The 11,535-nt window shown below is 40.9% G+C and overlaps 1 protein-coding gene across 1 annotated transcript in view; it reads left to right on the top strand.

Annotated features, from left to right (window-relative positions):
* Nucleotides 1–1,290: 1,290 nt before the first annotated feature.
* Nucleotides 1,291–11,535, top strand: part of PREP (prolyl endopeptidase) — a 129,710-nt gene continuing 119,465 nt past the window's right edge. The window contains exons 1-3 of the mRNA XM_060237585.1: nucleotides 1,291–1,929; nucleotides 5,662–5,736; nucleotides 9,971–10,104. Coding sequence (XP_060093568.1) covers nucleotides 1,579–1,929; nucleotides 5,662–5,736; nucleotides 9,971–10,104 — 560 coding nt within the window. The 5' untranslated portion in view covers nucleotides 1,291–1,578. The remainder of the gene's footprint in view (nucleotides 1,930–5,661; nucleotides 5,737–9,970; nucleotides 10,105–11,535) is intronic.

Raw genomic sequence — 11,535 nt, 5'->3', positions numbered from 1 at the left:
TTCAGTGCTACATATAGCTGGTGGACAGTAAAGCTTGCAAAATAGTACAAAGAGACTCCAATGGCAAAATAGTGAAATTAACAAACTGAAAGAATAGCAAGTTTGGTTTGGATAGCATCAGTTGTGTGGGAAAACAGCAAAGTAATAAATCTGTCAGAATTGCAGATTAATGGTGAGAGTTCAGGGCAATAAGTATAGAGTCTGTTAATTGCTCTATTTCTCCTCAAGCATGGGTTAAGCTGAGAACATCTTTTTCTTAGAGATGTTTCTGTCCTCCTATTTACTTTTTAACATGTAGCATAGTATTAAAAACATCATTCCAGTTTTACCTTCAACAACATAATCGTTCCAGTTTGCCAATACAAAATAGAATACATTAGAATACAGTGGAAGATGGGTTTAGCGTATTAAATGAAATATACAACCAATATCCCTTATTCCAGTGTGTCAAAACAAAAAAGACATTATTCTGATACACTATTCTAAAAGAGAAATACAGTGGATGTATAGCACTACTTGGTGAGAATGGGTTTAGTATCTGTTACAGGATAATTAACCAATATCCCCGTTCAATGCCAAGGAGGTGTTTGTTCCAAGTTTCATAATAACTTGTAATTCAGCAATTTCCCTTTCCACTCTGTTCTTGAAGTTCCTTTGAAGTAAAACAGTAACTTTGAGGTCACCCATTGAATGTCCTGGAAGGCTGAAGTGTTCTCCTACAGGTTTCTCAGCTTTGTAATTCCCGACATTAGATTTGTGTCCATTTATCCTTTGGCTTAGGGTTTGTCCTGTTTGGCTTATGTAGCAAACTGAAGGGCATTGTTGGCATTTAATAGCATATATAATGTTGGAGAATGAGCAAGTGAATCAGCCTGAGATGGTGTAGTTAATGCATTCAGGTACCTTCCTATGTTCCCACTGGGCATTCTTGTCGTTTGTTTCAGCACATCCTGGCAATCACCAGTTTAAATTAATAGACCCTTCACAAAAGCAGTCTCACAAAGAATGGATTATTATAGTCCAATGCAGACGTTACCACGGCCGCACCAAGGTCTCCTTTTTCTTTTTTCAAGCTAATAAAAAACAGTTCTAGTCATTTCCGCCGCCTAACCCTAGCTAAGTATTAAGAGTCCAGGCGCGTTCTAAGACTGTGGACCCGCTCTTTAAAGCAGACTATCCTCTCTTCTAAAACAAACTGCACGCAGCCAATCCGCAACACTTCCGTCACTAATAACCAATTAAAATATAAATCAGTGGGTCGGTATCTTAAAGACACAGGAACGTTGCCAAGAAAAAACGGCAATAGCTTTGAACGCTAGACATCGGTAGTGACAGCAGACGTGAATCCGGCTGGCATGTCTCACAGTTCGAAAACGGCCCTGATTTCGGGCGATTAAATGGAATTGACTTCCACCCATTTTGAACTGCATCGAAAGAGTCCTGCTCAGTCTTCTGACCGTAGCTGAAGCCCGCATTTTGCCGAGTTTTGCAGCGCTTGAAAGACAAGCGCATTCGTATGCTAGCTAGCATATGGTCTGATTGGCTCCTAAATTCTCCAAAACGGAGGAGAGCACAAACATGCGCTCTTTTTTAAGGTGCCACAACACGGCGGCTGGTCTTACTTTGGCATTGAGCAAACTAGCAAGCCGCGTCGATGCCTTACTGCAGGGGGAGCCATGCCGCTTCCTCAGCCGCCTCTCTTGCCGGAGGTGGCAGCTCCTTGTTAGGGACTGGGAGGGCCCTTTCACAGCTGAGCTTTTCCACGCCTCTCACCGGCTGAAGGGAAGCCAGAGCCTCGCGTTGCCCAGTCCTTCCTGTTCCTACATCCCGCCCCTTTGCCTTTCGCACCGCCGAGGTGTCTGCTGTTCCCTGGAACCCACCAACATGCAGGTCTTCCAATATCCTGAAGTGTTTCGTGAGGAGACATCAGTGAGTACCGTCCCGAGTCGGCTCTCCCGCCGTTGGAGACGCCCTGGTTTCTTTGCTGGCTGCTCTGTGAACCCTTGTCTTTGAGTGTCAGGGCTGCCCTCGCAGAGTGACTGCATGTTTGGTGGTCTTAGTACCCTCCCCCCTTCTTTGGTCTTTGGAAAGTGACAAGCCCGTGTGAAAGCCTGTTCTCAAATCTACATTCAGCGTGAAATCTGCAGGATATAGATAAGAAGGTTGGCTTTTACACTGAACTGTCAATTCCCAAAGACCAGAGAAGAATCAAAAGACCTTATATTCTGTGTATTCGAGCTCCTGACCTGTAAGTGGAATGAAAGAATGTGTCACTTCAGCTTTTGGGATACACACCCATCCCCTGTCTCCTGTGTTTCTAGCACTGCTGGGAGAAAAAAAAATCCAAACATGCGCCCAGGTGCGTAGGTCATCACTATTTTCAGTTTGTATTAGTTGCTGCAGTGGTAGCTTACCTGTTGGTTCTCACATTGTGTTTTCATGCATATGGAACTGCTTGTGGGGGCAAATATATGGTGAGACACTCCCCTGGAAGCCAGTACCTAATGATGGTATTTTCTAAAAAGTTTTGCATAGGCCTACAACCTTTTGTTGGAGTTTAGAAGAAGGATTTTCCCCAGAGTGGTTGGGATCCTGGAGTGTGTTTGCAGGAAGTAGCTTTTGTATGGCTTACCTTGAGTAATTTGTTCTATAACTGCCTTTCTTCAGTGCAGCTATTATCTGCTTGTGTTATTTAGTAAGATCATCTCTTCACAAGCAGGACTTTAAAGAGGTCACCATTCTGGTGTGCATTGTCCAGTAAGGATGGCAGTACAGATCTTCAGAAGTGCCTGACAGAAGGAAGTTAGGCAAGTTTGCTTCTTGATCTACTTCTGAGTCTTTGAATGTGGAACCTGTTCCCATGAGGAGTATGTGCTGTGCCAGTTTGGGTCTTAAACTTTTGACTGGAGCTTTAAGAAATAGTACTTGCTTGTACTTAAACATTACATGTAAGTAGTAGCTAGTGCTTACACATTAGCAACTCTGTTTTGTATGCAGTGTGCTGCGCTGTGTATGCACTTGAGATGCCTGACAGTTACCATATGACTAAGAGAAATGTTGTCAGGCTTGTGATGCACCAAATGAGTACCCAAAGGCCACAGTAATGTCATGTTTGGAAGCAGCCTTTTGTCCAACTTTCTGGGGATTTGTTCATTTCCTAAACGTGTTCCATTAGGCCACATACAATTATTTGCAATATGCTATAGTGGGGTTTTTTTTGTTTCTGTTTTTTGCTCTGCTCTTAATTATGGACTCATTGTTGCTATGGAATTGAAGATCTTAACTCTATCTCTGTATGCATTGATGCAAATTTTGGCCACAATTTCTGGGTTCTTTGCCAAAAGAAGAAAGTTTTCTCTGCCATTGATGTGATAAAAGTTATCTCATATAGATTAGGGCAGGGGTGTCGAACTCATTTGTTATGAGGGCCGGATCTGACATAAATGAGACCTTGTCAGGCAGGCCATGTATGTAATAATAATAAGTTTTTATTTATATCCCACCCTCCCCGCCGAGGCAGGCTCAGGGCGGCTTACAGAACATGATATGGTATCATGATATAACAATACAGGTAAAATCAATCAGCAATATAAATACAAATATAAATTAATTTTAAAAAGCTAAAAACAATACAGTGGTGCTACAGTCTCTATTTATCCAGGCAGCGTAATATTCATTCTGGTTACGTCTTAAAGGCTTCTTGGAAGAGGGCAGTTTTGCAGGTCCTGCGGAGCTGGTTGAGGTCCCGCAGGGCCCGCACCTCCTCCGGCAGCTGATTCCACCATTGGGGCGCTTTTATAGAGAAGGCCAGCTCCCTAGTTGTTTTAAGTTTTGCCTCCTTAGGCCCAGGGATTTCCAAAAGATTTTGTGAACTGGAACGCAGTGCTCTCTGGGAAGCATATGGAGAGAGGCGGTCCCTAAGGTAGGCAGGTCCTCGGCCATATGACATTTTATATGTCATAAAATTTAATGCCAGGTAGTGGAGATATAAACTTTATAAAGGACATAAACAAACACAATCAAAGATTTTTTAAAAAAACCTTAAAATATGCTTAATAGGTTAGCAGTCTTGCAATTTTTTTGTTTATTTAATAGTTTCTGATAACTAACACCTCTTGCTCTGAATTAGAGACAATGTGCTGTAGTAATCTTGAGTATGCTGTTCAGGTGTGCATCTGTAAATTGCAATCCTACTTTTGATTTATTGGCATTCATTACAGAAATCTCATGGTCAATGCTTTGAGCCTCAGACCCAGGGCAAAACATGGAATGGCTGCGCACTGTGAGTTTTTGTACATAAGTTGCTTCGTGTGTTAGTCAGCCAGTGGAGAAAATAGAGGTTTTGCTCTGTAGCTCCTGTGTAATTGAGCAAGCCTGAAAAAGCAAGAGGTGATGCAGAAGGAAGCAATAGAAGGAAAAGGAAGCAGATGACAGTGAGTTGTTTGCGGGCCTGATAGGAGTCCTTGGGGGGCCTGATCCAGCCCTCAAGCCACATATTTGACACCCCTGGATTAGGGTGTTGTTGACTTGTGAAAGGGATAATTGGACTTTTAAAAGCCTTGTTGTGCAAAATTAAAATTATCTGTGCACGTTTTCTATGCAAATAGGAAAGCAGATTTTTTATCTTAAGTCTTGTTATATTGTTAGGTACTACATTATATTGTTAGGTAGTACACATATTGATATTTTGATGTGAATTTAAAAGCTGTTTTTACACTGAAAGCAAGATGTTCCACCAAGCTTTCAAGTAAGGACAGTGACGGTTGCCAAGCTGGCACCTCATTCTGCCACCCCCTATGGGCTACCCCATCCCCACCATGATGGAACAGTAGAATATGAAAAGAAGCCATTGGGGAGAATGTTATAATGTTTTAAAATTAATGTATTTTTGTTTTTGTTCATCACCCAGAGCCTGGCTTTGGCTGGGATGAAGTGATCCATTAATAATAACAATAACAACAACAATAATAATTAATAACAATTGCATATTAAGCTAGGACAAGAATTAGTTCATTACATCCATCCAAATATTGTGTTGTGTTTCTAGCGGCCTGTTCAGCAAGAACAGATAAGACCAGACCATACTGAATTAATGTGTCCAGCAGTTTGGATCTACAGCTGCATTTTTTTGAATCTTACAATCTGACAGATTTTATGTTTTGCATCAGTTTCATCTTTTCATTTAATGATATGTTGTCAATATACAGAAGCCACGATATTGAAATACTTAAATTTGCTGCTTGTGAGGAAATGCAATCTTATGTGGAGCTTCTCCAGTGTGATCTCAGTGGTCTTAGACTAGAGTAATTCTACACAGGTTTGCCTAGCCAGGATTTTATTTGCTTACAAGCATAGCATTTCTCTCAGTAATCATCCCAAACAGTGCAGGAACAGCTGAAGTGAAATATTGTTGCTTATTGAAAACTTTTGTGTAAACTATATCATTCTGTGGTGATGAACACAAAAGGCAGCTAGAATGGAGGGAAATCCACCAGTAACTAGAAACACACCTGTGCCTTTACTATAGCAATTTCAGAAGCATTTTACTGTTTCATATCAACCTGATGCTATGTTCACAGTACTGTTATGGAGGACAGTAAGCGATAGCACTTCATTTCTCTTGCTTCTTTCTTCATTGATGGTCTGTTCTTTTAAATTCAGGTGCAAGATTATCATGGCTGTAAGGTATGTGATCCATACATCTGGCTTGAAGATCCTGATAGTGAACAAACAAAGGTAACTCTCTTTTTATAATACTACTTGTCTTGATGCAAGAGGTACAGACCATTGCTCAAATGTATTTCTGAAGCCTGAAACTTTTTAATTGTGCATAGGAAATATGTTGGCCTCTCACAGTGCAATCTGAAGTAGAGTTACACCCTTTGAACCTCAGTGGAGGTAGAATGATGTAACTTTGTTTATAATTGCACTGTCAGGAACAGTTTTTTTATTCCAGCTGTTCCAGTCATTGCTAGAGGCAATTTGGGATACAAATGTATCAGTGAAATAGGATACAAATATTTGGATATATTCACTCCTTCCTTGAAACTCATCCTAGGAATATGTTTATGGAAGAAGGGATGAGTTGGGTTGCAGCTGGTGTGGGGGAGAAGCTATATTTTGTTCAATCTCCAGCAATTCCATAGTATGCAATTGGAGAGAGAGTGGAAAGGCAATATCATATTGGGCAGCTTTAATAGGCTTTAAATCTATTCTGATTAGAACTAGAGATAATTGCTTTTTGGGTATGGAGCTGAGCTTAGAAGAGACAGTGGCGTAGCCATCATAGTTTGGGCCAACAAGGCTGAACAGGTGGCCTAAATTACTATAGGAAACCGGTGAGGTTTGCTAAGACAGAGGCAGTAATGTGGTCCCAAAAGTTTCTCCTCCTAAAACTAGTTTCATAGAATTAATAGTATAATTATTGCCACTGACTTGCATGGGGAGAATTAATCAGAAATTTTCCTAATTCATTTATGTTCATCATGGCAGACTTCCAAGGAATGTATGACTGAATGTTGATGCTAGAAGGGTTCTTCCACCCACCCCCATCCCTTAGAGACAGAAATGATATACAGGGACATTTTAGAAATATAGACAGATTTTTTTTTACATCCGAGAAAGTGATGGATGCTGGAATGATATAAATCTATGACTTGTGTATAGGTAGACAAGTGTAGTGGAGATGAAAGAGGGTAAAGAAAAAAGCTTTGCTGTAAGAAAAACAGGACTGGACAACAGGAGAGAGCAGGAGGAGGTGATTTAGGCAGTATTTTGGCAGCAAAGTCTTGAAATGACCTGTTGCGTTTCTTAGCTAGAGTTGCCCTATTCAGTACAGGCTTCTTGTAGTCAGTCAGTCAAGGATTTATTGTGTATAGCCATTGGCCGTTACAAAACAGAACACGAACAGCAAAGTTCCCAAATAACACCTTAAAAGTTCCCCAGAAAGGCCAACCTCAAGAACTTCCAGTGTTTGATTTCACTCTTGCTCTTATCTTCTTAGCTGCAAGGGCAAACAAAGAGACACTATAGGATACATGAGCATCATTGTCGGATAACAGAAATATAATGTTTTCAGTTTCCAAATGTGCTTTTAAGGTGGTTAGTATTCCGACCAGAAATTTAATTTTGGGGGCATTGTAGGGTGGACAGGATATAATATAATGGGGAAGGTTCTCTGTTATAGGTGAACCACAAATGCAAAAACATTGTTTGGCTTCTTGTATATTTTGAAAGTTCTGGAGGAGAAAGTGTGGTAACTGAAGATGTGCCCATCTCACTTCAGAATATGTGGGTCTTCAAACTCTTGTGAATATGTTTTGGGGAAAGTTCAGGCTTTTTCTGACAGTTCTCCAGTGCATATAAAAAGTCAGGAGTAGTTTGTTTACTGTGTCTCTTATCTGCCAGTTTCCCTCGAACCTCCTAATCTGCAGCCTCTTTTCTAAAATTGCCAGTATGCTGTGACGTGGTTTTGAGCCCTCATGCGGTTGCTATTTACTCTTTTTTAAAAAACTGGAGAGACTCATTCATGGATCTTCCAGTGACATGGGCAGCTTGCCTCCAAGTGTAATTTGGCCTCCAAGATGGTCTAATTTTTGTGCTATAGAACTAGATCAGTATTACAGTTCAGTGCTGTATTGTCCACATTCAGATTCTTACTGAATGCTGGCAATATAGCACTGAAGTGCATAAGGTCTAGTGCTATAGCACAAAAACTAGAACATTAAAAAAGATGGAAAATAATGTGCTATGGGAAAAAAAGGAAAAAAGAAGTGGCATGGTTTGACATGGCCAGTGCTTCAGATACCACTCATTAATAGATTTAAATATGCTGTATGAAACCTTCAACCTGGTATCACTTGGAACTGAAACAACCAACAGATAATAGCCAGTTTAGAATGGCAGTGTGAAAGGGGCCACTGAGTAGTTGGGAAGGAAAATCACTGGAAAGATCAGTATGTAGGGTCTGATCCTGCTTAAAAGGGGCCCAATTTGGCTGATTCTCCCTTTTGCAGACCTCCAATTTGAATCCCCAAGCTATTCTTGCAGTTCCCCCAGGAGCTTCATTTCAGATGGCATTTGGGGTTGTGGGGCAGGAGTTTATTTATTTATAACTTTTCTTTGCTGCCTTTCTACCTTACAGAATTCAAGGCAGCTTACATTACACATGAAATAACGCTAATGAAAAACAAAATTTAAAACCACAGTTTAAGACTACCACCAAATTCTGCTAGGTAGTGCTTTTGCAGATGGACATTCTTCCATCCACGGAGATTGTAGGCAATATACAAGCCTATGGCCACACCAAGCTAAAGTGTATTTGATCTAGTTTGAAAAAACAGCATGTGTGGATTTGATTTTAGTGGAGTCCTGACTATAAACAAGTATTCCAGCATATCTGTCCAGGCCATGATTCTGCTACAAAACCAGTGCTCAAGCTGTAGGATGACCTGAAAATGGAAATGGCCACAGTTAATTGTCATCTCTAAAAGTATCAGGCATCCCTCATTTTGTTGCCACTGGCTGGCATGGAAAGCTTAATCTTGTTACTCTGGTTCTACAAAGAAGTCTGAAATTAGCTTTTCTGTATCATTTTCTTTGAGGCCTTGAACTCAAACATAATATCATGGTGCTCTCTAGTGGCCTCTTAAAAAGAAATTGATTTCTTTTTAGTGGTATGAACTACATCGTAAAAACGGTTGAGTTATTTTATAGGAACTAATCTACTATGCTCCCTCTTGAACTTTTGAGTTAATTCTTTATTCTGTCCTTATCTTCCCTTTTATTGAATTTGCAGCATCTCAGGATTTGCTAGTAAACCATCTCAGATGTAATTCTGAGACAATAGCCCCAGTGTACTTGTTATTATTTTCACTTGAGTAATATTGAATAGGTTTGACCTGGAAAGGATGAGCATGGTGAGAATCATTTGTTGGGTTACTGTATGAATTTAGATCAAGAGTTTCATGAAGGTATTAGTCATTGCCCCTTAAATCTCTTTAAAGACCTTTTTGTTTATTTAGATGGTTACACAGTGCTAAAATTGTGTATGTTCATACATAAACCCCAAAGCAGCTTGCAAGAGTCCCCTGAACCTGAAGAAGTGAGCAGTGACTCACAAAAACTCCTAAAAGTAAAGGTACAAGCACCAGTCATTTCTGACTCCGGGGTGACGCTGCTTTCACAATGTTTTCATAGCAGACTTTTTATTACAGGGTAGTTTACCATTGTATTCCCCAGTCATTTACATTTTACCCCCAGCAAGCTGGGTACTCATTTTACCGGTCTCAGAAGGATGAAAGACTAAGTCAACCATGAGCCGGCTACCTGAACCCAGCTTCTGCTGGGATCAAACTCAGGTTGTGAGCAGAGCTTGGACTGCAGTACTGCAGTACTGCAGCTTACCCCTCTGTTTGCCACCCTGCCACAAATTGTGTTAGTCTTTAAGGTGCTACTGGTCTCTAGCTCTTTTCTACTGCCACTGACTGACTGACACACAGCCACCCATCTTGATCTATCTTGTCCCTGTTGTATTCAGAAACTAGAAAGACAACCTGGAGGGTTGATAAATAATAAATTAATGCTTAGTTGCTAATCTCTCTGCAACAATCTGCCTGAAAACTTGTATGCAAAGCACATATTTCACCAGAGCTGCTGAAATGAAACGATGGTAATTGGAGAACCAGACAGATTACAGGGATATCCTGTCCCCAAAGTTAGATAACCAGTTTAGCTATGGTATTATTGGGTACATTGCTTGGCAGAACTGCATTGCTTAATTCAGGTAGCCCTGCAATAGTGTTGGGGTAGCATTTCAGGAAAAGCATGTAGGACTACATTCAGGTGTTTCGGGAACTCTAATTATTAGGTGGTGCCTAAGTATTGCATTGTTTTCCCCCTAGCATAAAAATTTTTGTTGCTTATGAAACATGTTTTGATTCAGGTTTTTTTTTTTCTTTTCCACTTCTAGGCTTTTGTGGAGGCACAAAATAAGATCACAGTGCCTTTTCTTGAACAATGCACAATCCGAGGGCTGTTTAAAGAGCGCATGACTGAACTGTATGACTACCCCAAGTATAGTTGTCATTTCAAGAAAGGAAAAAGGTATGTAATGGGTTCACCCCCCCCCCCATTTCATGTCAACTCAGTAAAATAAAGCCCACTCAGCCCACCAGAGAACAAAAAGCCATGGCCAGTTACAGCCAGAAAACCTGCTACAATTACAAGGAAGAAAAGTACAAAAACTTCGAATGAAGCTGAATTCAAAAAGCAGCTGGTTACAAGAGATGGTTTGGGCTCCACAGATATATATGGAAAATGAGATGAAGATTTGACAGTAGAAATCATAGGATCTCTTCCCACATACTGATGGTCTGATTATGTTGTTCACCTGTAATTTAAATGTGTGACCAGCAAAACTCTTCCCCCCCCCCCCAATAGAGGGCAGATATATAAAAACCTGTTGTGACGGTCCCTGTCCACTTCCCTTCCTCAGAGGCAAGATTTCCCCTATAAGAACATAAGAGAAGCCATGTTAGATCAGGCCAATGGCCCATACAGTCCAACATTCTGTGTCACACAGCGGCCAAAAATATATATATATATATATATACACACACACAGTGGCTAATAGCCACTGATGGACCTCTGCTCCATATTTTTATCTAACCCCCTCTTGAAGGTGGCTATGCTTGTGGCCGCCAACATCTCCTGTGGCAGTGAATTCCACATGTTAATCACCCTTTGGGTGAAGAAGTACTTCCTTTTATCCGTTTTAACCTGTCTGCTCAGCAATTTCATTGAATGCCCACAAGTTCTTGTATTGTGAGAAAGGGAGAAAAGTACTTCTTGTAAACCTCTATCATGTCACCCCGCAGTCTACGTTTCTCCAAGCTAAAGAGCCCTGAGCGTTTCAACCTTTCTTCATAGGGAAAGTGTTCCAGCCCTTTAATCATTCTAGTTGCCCTTTTCTGGACTTTCTCCAATGCTATAATATCCTTTTTGAGGTGCGGCGACCAGAACTGCACACAGTACTCCAAATGAGACCGCACCATCAATTTATACAGGGGCATTATGATACTGGCTGATTTGTTTTCAATTCCCTTCCTAATAATTCCCAGCATGGCGTTGGCCTTTTTTATTGCAAACGCACACTGTCTTGACATTTTCAGTGAATTATCTACCACGACCCCAAAATCTCTCTCATGGTCAGTCTCTGCCAGTTCACACCCCATCAACTTGTATTTGTAGTTGGGATTCTTGGCCCCAATGTGCATTAGTTTGCACTTGGCCACATTGAACCGCATCTGCCATGTTGATGCCCACTCACCCAGCCTCAACAGATCCCTTTGGAGTTTCTCTAGCAATGTGTTTTATTCTTTGCTATAGAACTCTGACTGTCCCACGCTGTCAAGGCATGATACTTTGGCTGTTGGTTCAGCTCAGGAACTTGAAGGGAAGGATTGGGGGCCCCCCTTAATTTAACCAACTGAAATGGCACTCAAAGCATTTTGAAATTCAAAAATAACCAAATAT

Source organism: Heteronotia binoei, chromosome 1 (genome assembly GCF_032191835.1).
Source record: "Heteronotia binoei isolate CCM8104 ecotype False Entrance Well chromosome 1, APGP_CSIRO_Hbin_v1, whole genome shotgun sequence".
Taxonomy (NCBI): Eukaryota; Metazoa; Chordata; class Lepidosauria; order Squamata; family Gekkonidae; genus Heteronotia; species Heteronotia binoei.
This window is presented reverse-complemented; position numbering and strand designations above follow the sequence as displayed.